The sequence below is a fragment of the Cebidichthys violaceus genome, unplaced genomic scaffold (assembly GCF_023349555.1).
Source record: "Cebidichthys violaceus isolate CVI_PGR_0920_01 unplaced genomic scaffold, fCebVio1.0.p SCAF_26, whole genome shotgun sequence".
NCBI classification, from domain to species: domain Eukaryota; kingdom Metazoa; phylum Chordata; class Actinopteri; order Perciformes; family Stichaeidae; genus Cebidichthys; species Cebidichthys violaceus.
This window is the reverse complement of record NW_027176439.1, coordinates 4445956-4470760: the sequence shown is the minus strand read 5'-3', so window position 1 is coordinate 4470760 and position 24805 is coordinate 4445956. Positions and strand designations below refer to the sequence as shown.

Here is a 24805-nt window from a genome sequence, read left to right as displayed (position 1 = left end):
GCTTCAATGAAGGTTCTGGAGATTGACGCGCAGGGATTGGATTTAATTGTCTTTTTTTTCCAGACTTTCCTCCTGCTGCTCAGTGAGGCGGTCCTTTTAGTGCCTCGATTTCGGCACAATCCGCCACATCACGCTCCGCTGTTTCTTTTTTTGTGCTGACAAGAGGACGCCTCAAGATCACTCTGGAGATCACTCAATCGACTTCCTGTCCTCTTGGAGCTCTGCGGTCACCTCAGTGATTGCGCCTTTCAGCTTCGCTGCTGCTCTTTCTATGACTTCTATGAGATCAACCACTTGTACCTTCAAGTGCTCCATTTCAACAGGAAGGCTGGTGTTTTTGAGCTGTAGCTCTTTAAGAGCAGCTGTGGCTCCTCTGTCCTCCTCTAGCTGATTCCTCAGATCTGTCCGATTCATCCGCCTGTGAAACAGAAAACAATTATTAGTTTGTGCCTTCTGATTAAGATAACAGAAGTGTACTGTGTTCCCTCTTGGACAATGTGTGTACAAACCATGAGCAAAGCTGATCTACTCCTTAGATGTTAAGTGAAAATGAACTTTTCAAATGAATCTCGAGCACGCTCTTGAGAAGACGAAGAAGGTGGGGATGCGTATGAACGAAATGCCAGCAATTTCAAACAGAAGCAAGCAAGAAATTATTACTATTTTAATGTGTGTAAACATGTATGCCAATGATCTTGTATTTCTATCTACAAGTTGTTTTACTCCACATGTAGCAGCTCTATAATATATTCGTGGTAGCCATTGAAAGGCTGAATTTCTTAATGTAATACACATGCTTGCACACATTCAATTTATCTTAAGTAGAACAGCACTTTATTTTTTTATTTTTACAGGCTCATAGAAGTGTTCACATCTTTGTCTTAATGTGCCATTTTAAAATCTCCAGTAGGCATGATTATCTTTTATTATAATCTATAGTGTTGCAGCTCAATGTGCCTTCTTCTGACCTATAATATATTTGAATAAGACTATCTATTTAAATAATGTGTTAATGAAGTTATTTCACTAACACACCATCACCTATGAGTTATTTAATTTGTCTTTAACATGCAAACTATTATTTTTTGACAGCATACAAATTAGAGTTGGCACTGCTTTACAAAACCACTGAAATGCTTCAACTTGTGATGCCACATTTCACCACTAGATGGCGCCATTCGTCAATGTCACAACGACAGCACAGGACTACAACAACAAAAACGTGGACATATTATATTGTGATGAATTCATAGTGAAATAAAGACATAATAAAGGAAGGAACCACTGGGCATGCTAGTGGTTTTAGTCAACTTGTCAAACAAATAGCTTTAGTCTCGTGGTTAGATTTAGAATAGAACATAAACTGAGCTAAGTCATTGCTTTAACACAATCTAGCTTTAAAACAACGAATGAAATATAATTAGCAGAGTGACTTGGCCTACTGTTGGTTTATTATTGACAGTTGGTTATTACCAGTTCGCTGGAAGGTAATCACGCATGCGCAGTCGTTGCTTTTACGAAAGCTTGGGCTGGTAATTACATTTCTATGGGCAGAGCGCGAACACAGCCACCGGTTCTCGCTGCAAAGCCAGAGCCAATTATATATATATATATATGTGTGTGTTTTTGTATTCTGTTAACTACAATGAGGCGTTTAATACAGAGACATTTTTTTGAATAGGAGCAGCCTCTCGTGTTTCTTCCCTGGAGAGCCCTCTCCCTTTTTCCTCCAAACCCTGGCGGTTGTTTGAGCCGAAAGCCTGCCGCGGAGCGGTAGTCACACACAGGCCGCGAATCGGGTCCTGTTTCTGGGAGGAGACCACCCAGACTCCTCGCCTCCCTGCTAGCTTTTATTAGCCGGCTACGATGCGCCGCTGCTGCTGGTGTATTGTCTACACAGCAGCTGTGAAGCGAGGCGGATCCTTGGATACGTGTTTAAACTGAAGGGTGCCTTGGAAGATACACACCACACCTTTCAAGGTAATGTCTTCCCAGCTAGCTAACGTCATGCTGCTCCTGTAAGACGTTACAGGAGACACGAGCGAGCTAACCGTTAGCTGCTTTACATTTGCATGTATGGCCCGTTTAGCTAACCTGACGTTAACCAAATGTGGACTTTGCCACCTAACGGTTCTTCCCCTCGTTAATGAGATTACCGTAACACGAGTATACTAACGCTATAGATGCAGCTAATGTAGTTAATTAGCCGTCACCTAGCTTCTTTCATCCAGCCAGCATTGGGCCGTTAATGGTAACACAGTGACGAGGTGTGAGGTGACGTCAACGTAGCACGCCACAGGTATTATAATATATAATATAATGTAATATATAACATTGACTTTACTGAGGATAGCTGAGCTTGTCTGGTGATGTACATGAGCTTTAGCAGGGTGTGTTTGTGAGCAGGTGGGTGCACTTGTTTTTTTTTTTCCTCAGAATCATCATCACAATCAATGTAGGTGGAAGTGCTGCGTTGGACTTATTCATAGTGCTTTTGTAAGGTTAAGCGTGTTTCAGGGGCCACTAAAGTGCTACTAGAGCGGAGAGAATCTGCACTTGAAAGTGAAAGTGCTCTGAGTTTCATTTAGCTTCAGCACTGATTGGAAACATGAGTCTGCTAGACTCACTGCAGACACTGTGTAATGGTAATAATAATAATAATAATAATAATACTGTGTGGCAGCAGAGTACAAAGTCGTGCGCTTTAGAGGAGAACTCACTAAAAACAAAACAAAAATATGACCCAAATTAAGCAAGATAGTTATCAGAGACAAAGCACTGAGACAGTAAATACCATCCTGTGTTGTTGTTGTTGTTGTTGTTGTTTTGGTGCAGGACGTGAGGCTGTGGTGAGCTTTGATCAGCTATCTGTATAGTTGCTCAGGTTCTTAATGGCCCAAAATGTGCTGCCTCAGCAAGTGTTTTTTGAGTTCAAGCAACTAATGTGATTTATTGGGTGAAGGAAAAAGATACAGACTAACTTCAAACAGGCTTATTTTTTCATTTTGTGGTCTAGTACATACAGTACATGTGTGCTACAATACACGTAATGACCAGAGAGTTTCATCGTTCGTGTTCAGCACTGTTTTCAGTCGTTGTCGGCCGAGGTTCATTTTAACTGAGAAGACGTCGTGTGCTCTCTGTAATCAAGCGCTCGACTCGTAATGAATGTGATCACGCCAGCGAGGAGGATGCTACTTTGGTACTTATGTCTCAGCCACCAGATATAAGCCTAACAGGGAGGATTAACAGCGGCACCCAAAACAGCACTTTCCTTTTGTAATCAGCAAACACCAGATGAGGATTTTATTTGGTTAGTCACTGAAGAATCACTCTAATAGAGCATCTAGACACTATTGTAATTCAGTGTATTGCGACTGGCTAAATGATCCTGTTGTTTGACTGTTTACTCAGCCGTGCGTTCGGTGTAACTGTGACGTTAAAATCCTCTTTCTGTTTTGTTTTTAAGGATGGATGTTGATTTGTGTGCCGGCGGGGGCAGTGCCAGGAGAAAGGTGGACTTGCCTGGGGTTGCGGAGGGCACAATGGACGTCGTGCCGCTGGAGATGTACGACTCGGCCAGAGCCAAAATAGCTGCCAACCTGCGCTGGCTGTTTGCCAAAGCCTATGGCATCGGTAAGTAATTAAATTGGCATTCGAGCAACACAAATGCTACCTAAGTTTTCTTATTTAGATTTACATTTGGCTTCACCGTGTGACTTGTGATCGACATATCTGCCATTACAGATTCAACACGTAGCGCATGAGTGACAGCGAGAGGTTGCGCTTATCCACACAATGTCTTCCTCGTGATCTCATAGTTTATCTCTGATGTTGAAACAATGTGTTTACTCTTATCCACGCTCTGCCGTCAGCAGATTGTTTTAAAGCGTCCAGTGGGGGGGGGGGGGGAGAAACAGTGACGGGAAAGGAAAGAGAAATATTTCTGTATGTGTTGCACTTGAGCCAACAGTAACACTCTGCAACTGAAGCCTCCCCCCCCCACCCACCACTGACTCACCAGATCCTTTCATTCTTCTCGGTCGGCCAGCGAGATTGAACCCAAATCGGTGTGAGTGACGGCCGCTGAGGATCAGGCTATATTTGTTAGACCCGACTGGGAGCATGGAAAATACTGATCTGCACTGCCGGTCACTCGCACTCCCTGTTGAGATGCTATCAGCATTAGTAACTGAGCATTTAGGCCGGGTTCTCCGCCTCTTGTCTGCGCTTGCATCAGTCTAGCGCTGGATACATTTCCAGGATGAGTTGTTTTTTGATTTTAGGACAACCTTAAGATCAACCTTTTTAATTAAAAGAACACAGCACCATCGCAGCTTGTCTCCTGTTGAGTAGTTGATATCATGAGACCAATTTCTTTTACTGGGAGCAGCTGGTCAAGTGCATTAAGGTCCATTCAAATCAAAACTTTATTACATACTCAGGGCCCAGATACAAGACAATATATTACATGGAATGAATTACAAACACAAACGCGTTAATTTTAAAGTCAAATGTGGTGCTGTTGATTTACGCCCTTCATATCTCCAGCTATTAAAGTGTTTTCAGATTAGATCCACTATGAATTATTACAGGCTGTACAGTCCATTGCTGCTTTGTGCATATCTATATATTATCCATGAGAAAAGTGAATCTGTGGTACATCCCGACTGTCAGCTGTTTAAGCTTCCGTCTGGAGTAACGCCACAGAACGGAGCTTTTGTTTTAGTGCAGGGCCGCCGTTTACCTTTTTTAGCTTCGTTCCGCCGTGTCTCCTCCTTATCACAGACGTTAAGCTAAGTCAGTGCAGGCCTCCGCTATCTGATGCACAAGGTCTATTATTTACTGCTTTGCATGTCTGTTGCGTCAGCGCAGCCTCCGGTCAACTCGTCCGTCATTATTTCAGAGGCTCGTACAAGCTTTGCTTTGTATTCTGCCGTCTCTCGTTTATCTGTGGTCGTTACCCAGATTTTCTGAAACCGCTGAAGGATTGGTATTAAACCGTCAGTCAGGTCGGAGTTTTAATGGTAATTAAAGGTTATGGGTGGAACGCTACGGTTTCTTTTGCCCAATTTGTTTTCTTCTCTAAGCCTGGCAGTTTGCTCTAAGGTCATTTATAGACTGATTTTCTCCGAGTTCATAACAAAGCTTGCAGGCAATTGCTTTGCTCAGTTCTTGGTCTGCCATCATTGGCCCTGGCAAGCAACGCAGGCCAAAAAATAAAAATAAAAATGTAAGCATATTAACGACGCATCGCAAATAAACCTGGGCGGAGACGCTGTTCGGTCACAACAGAAGGCATGCGTTGGCTCCAAAGCTTTGGCAGCTCAGAGGGAGGCGACTCTCAGGTGCAGCCGCAATTATCTTCCTCCCCTGGGAACTGAATATATATATATATATATATATATATATATATATATATATATATATATATATATATATATATATATATATATATATATATATATATATACGAGGCCCATTTGTTTCCCCACCCCGTGGCTCATATGGTGTCTGCTACGTGGCTAATGCTGCGCAGTTGTTTGCTTGACTCGTGGATCGACTGACGGACACAAACAGTGACGTAGCTCCCTTCTTTTTTCTTTTTTTTTAAATAAGTGGGGCCATCTCGTTTGTGTACGTCATGGTCTCCTGTCCAACTGGCCTCTTCATGTACCACAGCTGCTCCAGACAGACAGACAGACAGACAGACAGACAGACAGACAGACAGAGACAGTGAGCACATGTCTTTGCCTCGCTCTCCCCTGCTTGTGCCGATCATGGTCGGCTGACTCTGCTGTAGCACATCCTGGGTGTTGCTGCCAAAACCCCATCCTCAATGCTCCACCCGATCCCAGTTAGTAGATGTTTCAGCCTGGCTCCTGGTGGCAGGGGGGTTTGGGGGGGCCCGAGGGTGGGAGGGGGGGGGGGGGGGGGGGGGGGGGGGGTGCTGCCACACAACATCAGTATCTGAGGAATGAAGTCAATCGTGAAGTCTCGCCCCAGCCAGACCCCCTTTTTGTTTTCACACACAATCATTCCCACTGTTTAAATGTGTTTACTCAGACGTGGCTCTCCAGGAACGACCCACACTGCTGCCGAGTGTGTTCATAATAGATTTATGCTGTTGTATAATGACATCCTTAATTTGCCACCATGTGTACGGTTGGCTGACGGTGATGTGATCTGAGCATTAGCGGCTACTGACATAAAGGCCGCACGCCTAATCGTATTAAAACAAAATCGCCATTTCTGTTTATTCTTTTTCTTCATGCGATCTCTTTCTTACATCACAACAAATGTTCACAGGTGCATTGACAAAAGGGATTTGATCAGACCAAACAGAAAGGATCGGGACTCTCTAGGCTGACTCAGCAGGTGACACGTCTCTGATGCACCGTGTGATGATCACAGGCAGAAGCACAAACAATGTCTGAAGACAGAAGAGCAACATTTCTGTGTTTGGGATTTCTCCCAAGCAAAGACGGAATGTGTTAGAAGCTAGGAAACCTTCCTGTGACGTTCAACGTGATCTTATGCAACACTAGAGCTGAGTAAAACATTCTCAGTGTATAGTTCATGTGTTAGGGCGGTCCCCTTTTTAGCTGAGTGATCGACTAATCAGTCATTTTGGTAATAGGCGACTAAGATTTCTTTCGTTTTTAAATGCTTTTGTCATGCTGGATGACTTCTTTTTATGAGCATATATCTGGTTAACAAGCCCCATCATGTTTTATAGTGTAATATTCTTTGCCAGCATATTTTCTACATCCTCACTTGTGCCGTTCAACATCTGTACTTTATGTGTTATCGTCTACAAAACCAGCTGGAAGGAGCTGCCTTCCTGTTTTCGTGAGCAGGAGATTCGCTGACGAGTGGCTCCCTTTATCTCCCCATTCAGAGCCGGCACTAAGAACACATCGCATACACACACACACACACACACACACACGGCTTACGCTGTGTTACTGGAGCTAAAGCACAGAAAAAACAGATTTAACAGAACAGGGTGTGTGTAGTGCAGGATTTCAGACTGGCTTTTTTTGCATCATTTTCGACCTATTTTAAGCCTCCGTGTGGTTTACGATGCAATGTAACTTTGGGTTGTGCGTGCCTCCGTCCCTCGCCCTTATATGGCTGTGATTTCTGCGATAGACTCTGAAGTGTAGCTCATTGTTTTCTCTTAGTTTTTGTGGCTCCAGTGCTGTTAAGTTAGCGCTGGCACAGCCCACCGGGTCACCTGAGAGGCCTGCTTCCACTCGGCGTAGCAAGGATCCCAGTTTCCCCAATGTTCTCCTGGAGTAATAGGCTGTGACTTCCAAACCCAAACGGTCCTGTTTGCTCCAGGTAAACTGAAGCCGGCGTAGAACAAATAGTACATAGAAAGTTGTCGCATTCCTGCAGCCTGTTGACACGGTAGACGTTTGATGGGTGTAGGCCGAGGCGGAGATGTTCGCCAAACGCCTTTTTTAATATTTTATTGATATTGTTAAATGCCTCATGGGTCACCTGACCACTCTCTCCATTGCAGACCACATTCCAGAGGACTTAAGGGACCCGTTCTACACGGACCAGTACGAGCAGGAGCACATCAAGCCGCCCGTCATCCGCCTGTTGCTGTCCTGCGAGCTCTACTGCCGCGTCTGCGCCCTCATCCTCAAGACGGAGCAGGCGGCGTCTCTGCAGTCCCACCTCTCGGTCGTCCAGTCTCTGTCCAGAAAGGGCATCTATGTCGTGGAAAGTGACGACACGCCGGTCACAGAGGAGGACCTGGCCTGTGCGCCCATCAAAATGGTGAGTGGACTCGACCCGAGGAAATAAGGCCAGAAGCTGTAACAGCTTTGCACGTCGGCCCGAGCTCTTCCTGCTTCTGACGTGTCATTTTACCTCAGTGAAATCACTGTGTTTATCTCGATCCAGCAGTGCAGTCGGTCTCCACCACAGATGTTTGAGCCACCAGGAAGCTTCTCTCTACCCTGTAGAGGAACTAAAACACAGTGGAAAGGCATGACAGTTCATCTTATTTACAGTTGTATAAGGAGCGAGCTGTTTTGCTTGACTTATTGGAGCATTTCTGAAGATGATTTGGCCACTTCCTTATCATTTCTTTATTCAAATTAAGAGGTGGAATTTGACTGTTACTCTTGCTAGTTGTGTGAGTGACTATCATGCAAAATAGAGCGGTGATAAAGGCCTGTGGTGTTTCATTTTCCCCCACATCTGTTCTCTCTCCTGTCCACATATTCAGATTCAGATTTTGAAAATCTGGAACAAATGTATCTCAATCATTTTTTGCTTAAAACTACAAAAAACAACATCTTTTTGTTTCAACTACAGTTTCTTCAGAATGAATTCTTCATCTAATGATTTAGCTGAATGACTAATTGAGAAAAAGACAACGCTTACTACCTACCTCACTTATATTGTCATACAATGCAAAGAGAATACATGAATACAGATGTTACCTCCATGTTGGTGAGCATTTACTGAATGCTGGCCCTTGAAAATCATCCCCATTAGAATGTCCTTGAATGCAACGAGATCCGACGTCTCACACTTCACACGGGACAGGATGAACGCCAACCAGCTCGCTTGCTCTGAGCCATCTTCCTATCCCTTTTTGTTACTATGGAAACCAGCAATGGAGTTGGAGCAGGCCTCGTCTCTGCAGGCTGAGGCTGGTCGGGGTGGTGGTGGTGGTGGTGGTGGTGGTGGGGGGGGGGGGGGGGGGTGCATCTGACAAAATAATCCACACAGGCTTGGTTGTAAGCAGCCAGACACAAAAAGCTCTGTGAGGGGACGGAAAAATCCTGAGCAGGACACCGCTTATCTCTGATAGACTGTTGGAACCCACCCCCTGCACACCCCCACCCCCACCCACCAGTTTGCTGACTTGACAAGGTGTTTCCATAGCAACATCTTTCTACGTTTGTGTGAATGAAACCGCTTCTGTGCCGGCAGACAATTCCTCTGCACCTTGTCGGACTCTTGTTGGGGCAACAGCTGGGCTTATAAAACCTTGAGAAACTGGCCACCCTCTGGAGTCCACTTAAACGTGTGTGTGTGTGTGTGTGTGTGTGTGTGTGTGTGTGTGTGTGTGTGTGTGTGTGTGTGTGTGTGTGTGTGTGTGTGTGTGTGTGTGTGTGTGTGTGTGTGTGTGTGTGTGTGTGTGTGTGTGTGTGTGCGTGCGTGCGTGCGTGCGTGCGTGCGTGCGTGCGTGTGTGTGTGAGCGCGCACCCGCTGTCTGTCTGTCTGTCAAACACAGAGACAGCTCCGGGCAGCAGCAGCCCTCTCCATGGGGCTCCTCGCTGCCCTGATGAAGGGCAGAGTGAGAACAAAAGATTTAACAGCACATCATGCTGGAATATTTGCCCTTTTGTTTCATTTATGTTAGCTCTACTTACTGACATTCAGATGATAAATGCAGCACACCTTGAGTCATTTCGTGCAACAGCAGTTGTGGAAGTTAGCAGTTTAAAGCAACAAGAATTGATGGGAACATTTTTAAGATGTGATGATTAAATCTACTGTGTGAGTGAATCCAGTGAGCCAGCAGAAGCGGAGCAGCCTTCAGCTTCCTCCGTACACAGTCTTCATCCTTTCCTCCTCTCCCCCGTCTTATGTCCAGGTCTGCCTGGAAGTAGGTTTTCACTGTCTCTGTCGTTGTTCATGTTCTGAATAGCGCTCGTTCTTTATGCTAACGAGCCTAGCCTCTGTGCACTTCCATCACCAGTTGGATTAAGCCAGTAATATGGTGCACAAAGCACTGACTGAAACAACGGCAGGTACGTATTTGCTCTGTTATGGTTCCAGGTGCTGCATAATTGTGAAGCTGTGGACGAGGAGTAACCCTTTATAGACTTTTACATAGACTGAGATTCAGAAAAAGAGGCCGACTACCAACATTGTGTTTTGCCAGCTGGGATCAGAGATGTATTAGTATTTGGTGTTAATCCCCTCCCTGGCTATTAAGAAGGGATATTTTTTTTTACTGGCAGGAAGCAGGTGTTGGGCCTCTTGGAGTGGGGATACACCCCTGCTGGGCCTCTGGATTTCATTATGATATAGAGAGTGGGTTTAAAGGCGGGACACCCATTGGGCTAAATGAGAAGTGTCACCTTTCATTAAACCGTGGCGAGTTATTTCAACCTCAGGATCCTCATCCATTAATCTCATTCATTTGTTCACACACAGTAGTGGCTGTTCTGTCCCAGAATCCACTGGTCACTGACTATTTTTATTACATATAACTGTAACATATACATATATATATACTGTAACACTTGAAGCTCGATTTTGAAAGAGTTTTGAGTCTTTTGTTTATGAAGTTTATTTTTAGTTTGTTTAGATTGGAAGTTCCAAAAAAAAAAAAAAAAAGAGAGAAGAAAATGATAAGATGTGATGAAGTATGATCTGGTTATTTTCACCAATTCTTAATCGAATCCACAGAGCAATAACCGTATTGTGATAATAACCATTGCCACGGTATATAATTACATATATCGTGATAGAAGATTTTGACCATGTCGCTCTCCCCTACATTAGATCATATTCTACAATAATAAGCTCAGTATGTGTATTGTGTTGTTTGGGTAAATCTGCATTAGATTGCAATTTCAGCTTCTTTTGCTGCTGGCTGTGATAGTGATTGCATTGGAAACCAGGATAAATCCATTGAAATCGAATTGTCCTCTGTTTGTACACCCCCCCCTCACTCAGAGCGCTCACATGCCGATGATCGATGCCCTCATGATGGCCTACACAGTGGAGATGATCAGCATCGAGAAAGTGGTGGCTTCTGTCAAGCGCTTCTCTACCTTCAGTGCCTCCAAGGAGCTGCCCTTTCACCTGGAGGACGCCATGGTCTTCTGGATCAACAAGGTTGGAGCACACAGACACAAGCAGTGCACATACAACTACAGGTGCTTCAGTAGAGTGCAGATCTGATCCAGGCGTGTCTGCAACCACTACCGCTGTGTTGTGCGATTGAATGAATACAACCCACGATCGGCAAACCCCTCAGCTAGACACTAACGGGATGTAAGAGTAGTGAGTGACGAGGTCCTTGAGCGTGCAGCTGTACCTGCACATCCAGCAGAAGAATGCGATATTAGCCGTGGACGGACAGGCTCACGCACTCACACGTACGGACCGATCGCATAATCGCCCAGGCAGAAATCGGAAAAGAAACGCGGCGGCCGTGGCTCGGATAGATCGCTCGTCCACTAATCGGAAGATCGGCGGTTCCATCCCCGGCTCCTCGGGCAAGATACTGAACCCCACATTACTCCTGAAGAGTGAGTGTGTGTGAGAGAGAGAGAGAGAGAGAGAGAGAGAGAGAGAGAGAGAGAGAGAGAGAGAGAGAGAGAGAGAGAGAGAGAGAGAGAGCATTAGATTAGGTCCTGTTGGGCAATTTGTATGGCAGCCTCTGCCTGAATGTGTGTGTGTGTGTGTGTGTGTGTGTGTGTGTGTGTGTGAATGGGTAAATGTTGGCATGCAGCGAAAGTGCTTTTAGTGGTTGGAGGACTAGAAAGTACAAAGCCGCCATAAAATGCCAGTTCATTTACCATATTTAACTTTTCACATCGGCAGCGTTCCATACATCTTGCAGCCTTTTTACTCCGTATTCGTCGATCTGACTGTGACCCTCGGCTGTCGCTCAGCACCATGCGGTATGAATAATCGGTTTCACGCTGACATTATAGGCGACAGTGGCCCTCTTGTTTTCTGGAGGCCGTGACGCAGTGTGTCCATTAGTCATCATGATGTCCCACACCATCACTGTCCGTTTGGGACAGTTTTTATTCCCATGTGGGAGAATAAAAGATCATCTTTGACCTGTTTTTGTAAACACACTGTCATTATTTCTATTTTCAGGTGAACACTAAGATGAAGGAGATTACAGAACGGGAGCACAAAGTCAAGCACCACCCACTGGAGTCCCCCAGCCACCAGAAGGTAAAGCCACTCACAGCGTCTTCCGGGTTGCTTCTTTTACAGGAGACAGAAAAAAAAACCTAGAATACCAGAGCTAAAATGACCGACACATTTCTAACAGTAGTTTTATCTTTCTGGCCTTTTGGAACTGTTAGAAGTAAACATTTATTTCATTGGTCTTCATCCAGATGTCATTGCCTCAAGAAGTTCTGATAGAAGGAATGTTTCTCCCTGATGTCAGTTGTTCTGACCTTGCTCTCCTGTTCCGATCGGACCCTTTTGTCTCCTCTGACCTGTTGATCTCTCTGCTCCTCTTCCTCATCTGTTCCTCTCCTCTCCTCTCCTCTCCTCTCTTATCCCTGCAAACTGGATAGTCTCCCTCCAAATGGTATTGGAAGCTAGTCCCTGTAAGTTGGATGCCAGCCCTCTCCCCCCATAACCCCATTTTCTTTCCTCCCCCCCCCCTTGCACGCGTAGTACTGTGTTGATGTGCGCGCACACACACACACACACTCCACCATGGCTCATTCAAGCTCATTCTGTGCTGCTTGTAGCCAGCGTCAGTCAGCCAGGGGGAGAACGCTGACGGCTCTCTCTATTTTTTTTTTTTGGTTTCTTCTTTTCGTTCCCTCGTGGCAAACATGTCACCCAGGTGTAAGGTTCCTCTGACCTAATTGTGAAGTGATCAAGAGAGATTCCTTTTAGCTACGCAATGTGTGCTGCCTCATTTCAAGCTCCAGTACGCCGTGTGTGTGTGTGTGTGTGTGTGTGTGTGTGTGTGTGTGTGTGTGTGTGTGTGTGTGTGTGTGTGTGTGTGTGTGTGTGTGTGTGTGTGTGCGCGCGGTATTTGCTTGCCCAGTGAGAATAAGAGGACATCCATGCCTCCACCTCTCCTTTTTTTTTGCTTCGCAGTCCCATCCCTGGCCACCTCCTCTCACTGATCTGCTTTGTCATTCCCCCTCCGGTCTCTCTCTCTCTCTCTCTCTCTCTCTCTCTCTCTCTCTCTCTCTCTCTCTTCTGCTCACACACACTGTTTCCTCCAAGTGCACACGGTCTCCGCTGACATTATCTCTGCTCTCTTGTGTGTGTGTGTCAGAATGATGTCATGCACGAGCTGGCCCACTGCATGCTGGAGCCAGAGGAGCTCTCAGAAGCGGTACAGTGTTCCCTCTCTGTCGGGAGAAGTTCCTCTTTGCGTAGAACTTATTCAGTAGTAGAGTTCCTTCAGTTTGGTTGGTAGTTTCACCTGTGACTTGTGACGAAAGATACCTTAGCACAGTTGGTCTAATTGTGTAGAATGTTGAGAAAATGCTGGACATGTTACAAGTTTAAGATAAGTATAAGTATTTGTGTTGTGATCTTCTTAAATCGTGAATAGTCGTGTCATAGTGTTTGTGCGAGGCTTTGCCCTCTTCGATCAGTTTGGGTTTAAGATAAAGCTTTGATCTCTTTATTCAAAGGTTCCTTAGAAACCAAGATGCATACTGAGCAAATCAACATGTCGGTGCTCTCTGGTGAACAAACTACATATGTAATGGTGACTCAAACCTAGTTTACGTACACACACACACACACACACACACACACACACACACACACACACACACACACACACACACACACACACACACACGTGTTGACATATCTGCACTAAGCTCTTTGACGAGTGCCACCAGAAATGTCAGATTGATTCGTCATTACATACCGAGTGGTGTTCCTTGTATGAGGTGAACGTTTGCATGTCACCGCGGAAGCATTTCGGAGTTGCAAGCCGCGGTACCAGTCGGTTCAGTCCGCTTTGGCACCCTGTGCTATCTATATTTATGTCGCTCCAAATCATATGTAGGCCTGTAATCGAGCTCCATCTGCAGTTTCTAAAGCAGTTGCACATGCCTATGTAACAATGTTCAGCCTATATCATGTTGTATTGAGTTGATTTGTGCATGTTCTATTTGTAGTCGGTGACTTCCTGTTCTTACTACACACTCATTTCCCATCAGTGGGACCGTGATTAGCCCAGATCCTCTCAGCCGGGTCACGTTGGGCTCCTCTGCCATTGAGGCCTGAGGAAGGCTGACCATCACACCACTGCTCTAACACCTCCACCTCCATCTCTTCGGGGTTCTCCCTACACTGCTTGATCACGAGCAGCAAGGCTTCGTCTTTGCACTAAATCTGCTGCTGCTGATCCAGTTGCAGAGGAGCATCATCTTATATTATACATCAGCAAATCAAACCACTAGTTTTCTTTGAAACTCCACGGGAGAACCTTGATGTGATGCTTCAAAGCCTCGATCAAAAGAAAGCGAAACATCCGTGATCAATATATGCCTTGACTAGTTCAGACGTGAATCTCGACCAACAAAAGAGATCTGTGCTTGTGACGCTAGTCAATGCATTTAGGATGTTTTATGTGGTGTCATCCGTTGTTAGTGTCATTGTGGTGTTTGTAGTTTGTCGCCGTTCTCCTCATAACGCCCTCTTCGTCTCCCCCTGGCGGTTAGGTGCGGTACCGCCGGGAGCACGCTTCAGGCCGCCAGCTGCCCTTCTTCCCTCTGCTGGAAGACCTGATGAGGGACGTTTGCGACGGAGCGGCGCTGCTCACTGTGGTCAACTACTACTGCCCGGACCTCATGAAGCTGGAGGGTACGCTGAGCCGCTCGCAGACCCGCATTCAATAGATGATTCTTAATTATCAGTTGCCCTCGAAATATCTTTCCGTAAAGAGCGTCGAGCTTTCTCCGCTCCACACATTGAATTTAATATCCTCGTGTGATCCTATTTGTGGCGCCTGCACACGGCTTACTGTCCCGGTCCCGTCTGTGACATTTATAGCCGGGCAGGTCATTGAGTTGTGTCCCGATCTGACTCTGCTCGCTCTCCGCCCGTCTGACCAGATGTTTGCCTGAAGGAAGTCCCCTCCATTGCCGATAGCCTGTACAACATTCACCTGCTCAAAGAGTTCGCCAACGAGTATCTGAATAAGAGCTTCTATCTGACGATGGAGGACATGCTCTACTCGCCACTCGTGCTCAAGGTACGAAATGTTACTTTCTGTGTTTTCATAAACGTTCGCAGTAAAAATTTACTTTTGGAACGTAGGACTAAAAGCCAGCCGTCCTATCAGGCAGCAGCAGACGATGCTGACGTCACTATTTTACCTGCTTGGGTTAAACAATTGTTGTCTTTTCGGTGTGTTTCTCGTGCTCTCTGCGTAGCACAATGTGATGGTGTTCATCGCTGAACTCTTCTGGTGGTTTGAGACCGTCAAGCCAGAGTTCGTCCAGCCCAGAGATCTCCAAGAGTTCAAAGATGGTAAGCATCCCCCCGTGTGATTACTGCAAAATACGTAAATCTCCTTCCAGCCTCTCCGAGCAACCGGTGTCACTGTTACACGTTCTGATGACAGCCAGCATCAGTCACTGCGTCTCTCTCTTCCTCCTCTTCTCAGCTCGAACCATAGCTCAGCCCAAGAGTGCCCGCCCATCAGTGCCTATCTCCAACGCCACCAAGCGCAGCTTCCTGGCCAGCCCTGGTTCGGCCGATAACCAGAGCAGCCCTGAAGTCTGTAACAGGTACTTCCTGCACCCTGAAGACTCTGACCCCCTGTAAGTCTTCTCTCGCTCTCCTCCTCGTTCCGCCTCATCATGATCCTGTCTCCTAACCCAGTAACAGCAGCCCTCAAGGGACGGGTAGATCTGCAGCACTGTCTGACCGTCACTCTCATGTTCCCCACACCTCTAACCCTCTTTTCACCTCCCCAAAGTGAACACGGATTTGCGCACTGCTAAGATGATTGTTGCATTTTCTCTTTGAGTGTGCATCGCAAGCGCTTGTGTAGAAGTTCGGTTAGCTGTCTTAAAGCTGGAGTGAAGAACTATTGTCTGCTATCTGGGGTTAATTACCGTACTGGAGAGACTGTAGCGATGACGCGGCAGCTAGGAGCGTGGTGGAAGCTGTGTCGGCAAATTTTTAATAAGCGGAGACAATTTTCATTTCAGTCAAATTGAAGTTGACGACTTGATGAGAGCACCCCTGGGGCTGAGGGAGGTGTGGCGAGCTCACCTGCAGGCATGCATGCAGGCAGGCAGGCATGCACCAGCGTGGGAAAGTTGTCACAGACGCCAGTATACTGCGAAACACAGAGAGCTATGTAAAAGTCCTGCACTCCAGCTTCAAAGGGTCACTGGGACGTTTTCATGCCACTTTCTTGTCTGTTGCCTGTTGAAGTTTTTGGCTTTTGTCTGTGTTGAAAGATAACTGAATGCATTTGGTGTTCTAACCCCATACTTTGCACCGGTGAAGCGAAGACTTTCTGTTAATCCGCTCTCCCAACAGTGTTTGAAAGACAGTTATGTTTGTTAGTTTTTTAAGAAGTGATTTCTGTTTTTTGTTTTTTTTAGTAAAGGGGGTCCAACCTTCAGTCCTTCCCATCCGCTCCTGCCCCTCAGACAGAGGCAACAGAAGCAGCAAGGAGAAGATGGTGCAGGTGAGGACAGCAGTCTTTGCACCAACAACAGACAAAGGGTTGCTCGTCACTATGTGATTGTGACCAGCAGCTGCTGTTAGACTGATTCTTTACTCTTGTGTCCGTTTCTGGTAAGGTCTCAGAAACCGCTCCAACTCGCTGACTCAAATGGACGGACAACCCCGAGGCTCTGTTGTTGCATGGCCCGACAAGAGGCAGAGGTAAAACCTTAATTGGCTTATAACATGAAACAAAGTACTATAATACTACTATAACACCTTTTTAAAGCTCTGTGGGCAAAAATACTTCGATTAGAGGTTCACTCCCTGTCCGTCTTTTTGAACAGGGATATAATTTATACGGCAAAGATGTTAGCTGTGTATAAATATTTGTACAGCTGCAATGATTTGCCAGTTAATTGATCAGTTGATTTAAAGACAATCCATTGGCTAATGTAAAGGCTCATGCAGAAATGCTGAACATTGGATGGATTAACTTCCTAACACCAGCTCTAAGCAGCTTATAATATATAATTATAACCCTAAAGCCAAGATCTTTTTCAATCAAGGCGAATAAATAAGAATACAATCATTTTTTTTATTCACTACTGACGTGTAACTATCTTTCTGGAGCCTGCTGTTTAATATAGCTGTATAGTTGACTCAAATTGCAATCTGTGCATCTGCAATAAAAAGTCGCCGTAACAATGAAAGTAGTTAAATGAAAGGTATTTAGGAAGTATACTAGCTCCATGTATTGTACGCTGTATATTAAGTGTTGTTTTTATTTCCACTCTCCTGCAGACCGCTGTCCACGCTGAGCCCCTACATGTTTCACTCGGCCGCCGACAGCGACGCAGACGTTGCCTCCGGCGACAGCGTGAGTCTGGCTCGCTCCATAAGTAAGGACAGCCTGGCGTCCAACGTCCTCAACGTCACGCCCAAACACCAGACGTCCGTCCACCAGCCTTCACAGGCCGCAATGCGCCGCGTCAACGGCCACAGCCTCCTGGGAAATGTCAACATCGAGGATGGGGAAGAAACTCTGGTGGCAGTTGCGAGGACCGACGCTGCCGTCGTCCCCAAACGGGTCGACGGGACGCAAGCAACTGCCACGGCGGGACCCAAGCCATCGGCGGAGTCCACGCCTGCACCCGATAGCTTTTACCTAGAACCACTGATGCCTTCTGTGATCAAAGCAGCTAAAGAGAAGTCTGTATGTCTAAACAAGCAGGAGGAGAGTGGTGAGGGGCCCCACTCCTCTGGAAGGGGCTCCCTACGCAGAGGAGACGGATCTGCATCGGCCGTCCGTAGGAAAGCTCCCTGCGGCTTGAACCGGACCTTTACCCCTCCGGGTGAGGAGGCAGACTCGTCAGGGGAGCTTCAACAGGGCCCGGTAGATTTCTGCCCCATTGTTACCAGCAGTGTGGACCCCTCGTCCAGAGAACCAGCCGGGGGTTTCTACCTTCATTCAGATTCTGAAGAACCAAAGCCTGCCCAGGCCCTGGACGCTGAGCTTGAGGACCTGGATGAAGAGGAAGAGGATCTGGATGAAGCTCTCACCACTAAAGACCCCAACTGGACCAGGAAAGCCCTTAATGAGGATGAAGAAGAAGAATCGGCCAAACTCCAAGAGGACATGAATGTGAAAGAGCACGAGGACAAAGACATGAACGGCGGCAGCGGTCGCTCCAGCCCCTGTCTCAGCGGTCACTCCCAGGCCAGCAGCATGGCCAGCGGCAGCGTGCGCATGACCTCCTTCGCCGAGCGCAAAGCCCAGCAGCAGCGCTTCGGCAGCAACCACGACCTCCGCTCCAGTGCCTCCAGCTCCCAAAGGACCACTCCGGATGGATCGGAGAGCAGCGGGCCCCTGTCTTCCTCCTGGAGGCTGAGAAGGGACCAGAGCCCCTCCGGCGATGGTAACGGCGGTTCTAACGTGCTGGCCTCTGAAATCGTCCAGCTCCGCATGCAGCTGGAGGAGAAGCGGCGCGCCATCGAGCACCAGAAGAAGAAGATGGAAGTGCTGTCGGCGAGGCAGAGGCAGAAGCTGGGAAAGGCCGCCTTCCTGCACATCGTGAAGAAAGGCGGCGGCAAAAGCGACACGCTACCCAACCCGCTCAAAGCTGACATCTCTAAAGACGAGCTCAGCGCGGAGAGAGCGCCGTCAAGTAAAGACGACATGTGTGTCGATGCCCTCAGAGGGGACAAAGTGGTGGCAGTGCCCCCCCCGCCAGGTGCCTTAGCAGCAGAAAAGAAAGAGCCCAGCGGAAGCTTCTATCTGGAAGAAGAGTTGGACCTAAACGAGTGCAGCCGCTCCATCGACCTGCTGAACGACGCCATCGGCAGCATCCAGCAACAGATGATGCAGCTGTCACTGCAGCAGGAGGTGTTGATGAAACAGAATGTACAGTCCCCGCCTGGCGCAGCTCCGCCACCTCACGCCACCGGCGACAAAAACGCCGACTCAAAGGGAAAGGCGGGCTTTCACTTTGTGGAGCACATCTCCAGCGCCGGCCTCACCCCCACCAGGAAACCTCCCAAGCTGAGCTCAGGCCGGGGCTCCAGGTCCAAACCGTCGGAGCTAAAGATAGCCAAGGAGCAGGGCCGGCAGACCTCCAGGGCCCTCACCCCGACCCAGAGCGGGTCGGAGACATTACCACACCTAAGGCACTTAGCCGGGGGCCGGTCCCCCAGGGCCGACCAGCCCGACAGCCCCAGGAACCCCACCGCGGCGGAGACAATCGACAGGCCGGGCGCCGGCCACGCTCGGAGCGCCAGCTTCCGCCTTCACGACGAGGCAAACATGCGCCTGCCGACCCGAGTGGACCTGAAGGCCGCGGTCGCCGCGGAAGTGTCCTTTGACGAGTGCCTGTCCAGCACCCAGAGAGAGTCCGACCTCAACTCCTCAGACGGTTCAGGGAAAGAGAACGTGCCATCGGACGAGGTGCAGCGCAACAGGTCCGCACTGATCGAGGTGGACCTGTCGGTGCTGAAAGCCCCCGAGGAAGAGGAAGCTGCTGAGGACACGACACAAGGAGGCGATGGAGAGCAGAAGTCAGGCATGGGCTTCTTCTTCAAGGTACTGCCTTTGAATGAAATGTATTTCATTTATTCATTTGCTTTTATTTACATGATTTCATGAATTTGTGCCGGTCGATTTAAACTCCAGTCGTTGGTGTCGGGTTTCATGTTCATGTCGGGTTCCATGTTCTTGTGTTGTAGGATGAGCAGAAGGCCGAGGATGAGCTCGCTAAGAAGAGAGCGGCGTTCTTGCTGAAGCAGCAGAAGAAAGCCGAGGAGGCTCGACTCCGTAAACAACAACTAGAATCAGAATCGGAGCTGAAACGAGACGAAGTCAGGTAACCTGTCCAACGTTAGCGTAGGATTTCGGTGTTGTTCTTCCAAAAACGACATGCTAACACTGCTGCTGCTGTTTTTATTTCAAAACCAGGCGGAAGGCAGAGGAGGACCGCTTGCGAAAAGAAGACGAGAAGACCCGGCGTGAGCTGATAAAGCAGGAGTACCTCCGGAGGAAGCAGCAGGAGATGTTGGAGGAACAAGGCCTCGGGAAGCCCAAAGCCCCCAAAACCCCCAAAACCCCCAAACCCAAGCAGAAACACCGACCCAAGCCCGTCCTCAGAGAGGAGGCGGCCGCTGACAATTTCTCCAAGTGCTACTCGTCCACACGTAAGATCGTTGCATCATTAGTTTGACATTTAACGGTCACATTAAGATTCTTTTCTGACGCAAATGTCTTCACGTCTTTGGATTAAATGATGGATTCAATATCAAATGGAGTAAAACACCGGTTAGTGTAGCCTAATATTTATCTGCAACTGGGCAGAAATAACTAACGAGTTTAAGCAGCAAAAAAAACCTAAATTAAAAGATTATTAGACATGCAAAAAGTTTTTCTATTGCTCAGAAACCACAAAAGCAAACTCTCTGTTTCACACAGCTGACAACCTGAACAACGCCCAATCAGGCTCCAGTCTGTCTCTGGCCTCCGCTGCCACCAACGAGGCCGACAGCGTCAACTCTGGAGGGGCGGGCTCTCAGCGGTAAGCTGCTTCCGCGTTTTTTGTTTTGTTTACAATGCTAGCTTGTGCTTAAGAAATATTCTGCGTATTGTTTTCAAGGTTTGCAGTAGTCCCAGTATTTTCAGCCTGCGCCTCCCTTTTCCTTTTCTCCTCCAGCTGCGACTCCGTGGAGTCGTTTCCCGGCAGTCGTACCAACAGTCGAGCCGCAGAGAGGGACTGGGACAACGGCTCCACTGCGTCCTCCATCACTTCCATGGCCGAATACACTGGTACGTTTATCATCAGACATGTTGCTGTGACAACCCAGCGGTAGCTGTGTCATTCATTGATCGGTGAAGAGCCGTGCTCATTGTGTCCTGCGTTGCTTGTTGTCATTTTCAGAATACTATAAATGGATAATTGTTTCCTGTGCTATGAGATCTAACTGGCTTTTGTCCTTTAGGTCCCAAACTCTTCAAAGAGCCCAGCGCCAAGTCCAATAAGCCGATCATCCACAATGCAATCTCCCACTGCTGCTTGGCCGGCAAAGTCAACGAGCCTCAGAAGAACCAGATCCTAGAGGTCAGTCTTTGAGCCCAACAGTGAACTTCTTACTCATTTTGCTCACTACATCACTGTACTTCAGCGTTACATTAGCGCCGTGTTAATTATCATCATTGTTCCCTTCCCCTCCAGGAGTTGGAGAAGTGCGAGTCCAACCACCTGATGATCCTGTTCCGTGACGGCGGCTGCCAGTTCCGGGCGCTCTACTCGTACTTCCCCGACACGGAAGAGATCCAAAAGCTGACGGGGACGGGACCCAAGAGCATCGGCAAGAAGATGATCGACAAGCTGTACAAGTACAGCTCTGACCGGAAGCAGTTCACCGTCATCCCCGCCAAGACCGTGTCGGTCAGCGTGGACGCCATCACCATCCACAACCACCTGTGGCAGGCCAAGAGAGGCGCCGTGCCAAAGAAAAGCGCAAAATAGCAGAGAGCCGGATCTCAAAACTCCTCCTTCATCCAAGTCGTCTTCTCCCCGTCTCGCTTGTTTCCTGAATAGACCGCATCGACGCCCACAGCCAAGCTCACTGCCGCGCTCGGCCTGGAAACGTGGAGGCCGCACTTATGGACTTGCGGTCCTCTGTAGGTGGACCCGGGAAGAAATGAGGGAAAAGGTGTGTGTGTGTGTGTGTGTGTGTGTGTGTGTGTGTGTGTGTGTGTGTGTGTGTGTGTGTGTGTGTGTGTGTGTGTGTGTGTGTGTGTGTGTGTGTGTGTGTGTGTGTGTGTGTGTGTGTGTGTGTGTGTGTGTGTGTGTGTGTGTCACAGGTGGTCTGAGGGATCGGTGCTTGCAACAACAAGAGGAATGCGATCTATTCGGGTTTCTTTTGGTCCGGCTTGGTTTTTATACGACTCAAGCATGTGGCATTTCTTCCTCTCTGTTCCTCTCATACGTGGTGGATGTTCATATTTTTTTTTTTTTTTTTTTTTTTTACATTAAGTATTTATTAGTTCAGCACTGTCATGGTCGAGAGCTCAGCTGCAGCACTAAAGCGCCTCTCCTTTCGGCTGAATTTGGATCAAAAGGAGGAGGCGGACATTGGGGGGAATTCTGTCGCTCTTTTTCGGTAACATCCGAAGCAAAGGACCTTTTTACGACCCTTTAGGACCGCCAGTCTGCTCTGCTGTCCCAACAACAATCTCTTCCTGCGTGGACTGTCCAATCTGTCGAATCAGGCTGGCATTGCCGAATTTGCCTCACCGGGGATCTCCAAAAAAAACCAAACAACCAACCCAACAAAGAACCTGCTGCTCTGAACTGTCTTCTTCTTTAGTCCCGGGGAGCTCCTCAGGTCTCCCTCAGACATCCGTTGGCCTTTTCACGCATCGTGGTACTATCGTCTATTTATTCAACCGCTTTTTAAACTAGGCGCTGATCGTGTAGCACTGGATATGTGTATAGCAACAAAAAAAAACAAAAAAAATAAAGTTAACCACGGTCATTTTAAATACTTTTTATTTGTCGAAACATCCTTTTTCTGGGGGGAAGATGGGTGACTGATAGATTTTTGGTACAGAAATTATGCTTTTTTTCTTTTGTTTCAGCCTTTTTCTTTTCCTCCTGATCAAAGCGATGTGGTTTAGAGTCTGAGCTGATGTTATGTGTTTTCATCATAACGGATATTCTCTGATGTTTAGAGCTTAGTTGTGTTTTTTTCTCTCGCTCCACTGGGCACTCTTGAATTGTCCTGTATAAAGGTGCACTCACGAACACTTGTCGACGGCTTCTTTCATGCAATGTAACCCCTCCCCCTCCCCCCTCCCCCCTCCCTGAGTGTTTTTACCCGGCCCTCTTTAACCACGAGCGCGGCGCGCGCACTCTCGTTGTGAAGGGTGTTTTCCGTGTCGCTCTGTAAGCGCTTCGAGTGACGTCATTCGATCCGTTCACAGAGGGGTTTGTGTGTCGGGGACTGTGGTTCAGTTATTCAACCAACATTAAAGAACATTCCTCCAAGGTGTTGACAACAGCCGCCATGTTCTCGTCTCTCCGTCTTTAAAAGAAATACAAAAGTGCTTTTTTTTTTTTTTTTTTTTATAGAAACCGTTTGTTGGCCTCGAGAACAACCAGAAGTGTTGCACGAGCACTTTACTTTCTGTCTGTTGGGATTTTACCTTTTTTTTTTTTTGAATGGGCATCAAAACTAAGAACTAATTGATAACACTGCTGTTTGTGCGCTCGTAAAAAAAAAAATTGTTGAAACTAAACCAAACGCTAAGATTTAATACTGACACTTAAAGGGTCTCCGTTGATGCGATACTACTGCTGTCTCCAAAAACAACCTAATACTTGATTTCTCCTTTTTTGCTGCATATTGGTTTGTTTCTGGGTGGACGGGTGGCAGATCCTTAATTGTATGCAAGTGTATTTCTATGTTCACTAAAAGATTGTACTGGCATTTGGTCACCATTTTTGTTACACTAGTGTACTTGTCATCCTTGTTGATTTTATCGTTGATCCCATTGCCATCTATTTATTTTACAAATGGAAGCACTGAAACGGAACACATTTTCAAGTGAATAAAAGTCACATTTTTCATTTTTATTCTTTTCTCATGGCTTGATTTGTCCATTTGTGAGACTCCACTGTTTATGTTGGTTTTTTGTTGTTGCTAGTTTTAGACACCACACTGATATGTAGTCTTTGCACAACCAACAAGTTATTATTTTGGGTTTTTCCACATTTCTTTCGCGACAGGCGAAGCTGCATCTTTTCACTGAAATGTTTGAGTTGACGCTAAACGACACGAATCTTCTCAAAGCAAAGAGGCGACGCTGAGTTTCTCATTCAAACGCCTTCAGGCCTCCCGGCGCTGACTGCCTCACACTCTACCACCCAACTGGAACAGCACCTTGACACCAGCGCTCATAACCACAGCAGACTATGATCTGCCATGGCAACGATGTTTCTCTCAGGCGATCACAAGATCCCCCCCAAACTTTGTGTAAACTCAGTCCAGGTAGAGTCCCAAGCTGTAGACCTGCACCCAGCGTCCATCACTTCGCTCACCATGAAGGGTAAGTGTGCGTCTTCCACGCTCGTACAACACGTATAATAAATGAGGTCAGCTGATCTGAGGCCTCCCGTTTCTCCACAGCTGTCGCTGCTCTCGTCTTGTCGCTGATAAATGTGCGTTTGAGTCATTCTTGTACCGAAGTGGAACAGGTTTGGTTCTGCACGAACATTCCACAAGGTGAGGACTCTCCTCGTTCAGCCAGATATCTGGAAGTGACATCTTCTGACGTCATCCGAACCACAGCTTTTAAAGAAACTTAATAAAAGTGTAAATCAAATCTTATTTCCTCAAAATTATTCTAAATGTTTGATACCTAAAAGTTCTGCCAATCATAAACTCTTTGAATGCAGAAATGCCTCGTCACATTAACGTCCATGGATTTAAAGTGTGTGCGTTTCTAAACGGTCTGCAGAAGTCAATCGTGTCCACTAGATGGCAGCACAAGTACAACTTTGTAATTGCGTCGTGAAATAATAAATATAATTGCTACAAAATATAGGTCCATCATGCGTACACAAGTACATTGAGGTTCCCTTAATTCACTCGTCTTATCTGCATCGTCACTGCCGCCATTTTTTTTTTCTCATCATGCAATGATTGCAGCTGATAAAAACTGACTGATTGCCGTGCTCTTAGCTTTCAGGCCCGGTTTGTCCACCCTGGTGCTGGCTGTGAACGACGTCGGGGAGATAAACTCCACTGTGTTACGCAGCGACGACCTCGTCTCTGTCACCAGCCTCATGATCAACAACGCTGGTGTTACAGGAGTCGCCGAAGGGGCCTTCAGTTCTTTCACGCGCCTCAC

The 24805-nt window shown here is 47.2% G+C and overlaps 1 protein-coding gene across 3 annotated transcripts; it reads left to right on the top strand.

The window, feature by feature from the left end:
• The first annotated feature begins 1557 nt into the window (after positions 1-1557).
• camsap1b (calmodulin regulated spectrin-associated protein 1b) lies at positions 1558-23528 on the top strand. 3 transcript variants are annotated; one of them, XM_068720712.1, is made up of 19 exons: positions 1558-1980; positions 3470-3636; positions 7532-7794; positions 10720-10881; positions 11878-11958; positions 12312-12344; positions 14442-14583; positions 14835-14974; positions 15156-15252; positions 15389-15512; positions 16341-16426; positions 16542-16626; positions 17209-19483; positions 19627-19763; positions 19856-20091; positions 20363-20465; positions 20601-20713; positions 20887-21005; positions 21120-23528. In XM_068720712.1, the coding sequence occupies exons 2-19, from the start codon at positions 3471-3473 to the stop codon at positions 21414-21416; spliced, it is 4659 nt and encodes a 1552-aa protein (XP_068576813.1). In that variant the 5' UTR covers positions 1558-1980; position 3470; the 3' UTR covers positions 21417-23528. The 3 variants fall into 3 exon arrangements, with proteins under 3 accessions (XP_068576813.1, XP_068576811.1, XP_068576812.1); XM_068720710.1 differs by having other exon boundaries at positions 15389-15545; XM_068720711.1 differs by lacking the exon at positions 12312-12344 and having other exon boundaries at positions 15389-15545.
• Positions 23529-24805: the final 1277 nt, after the last annotated feature.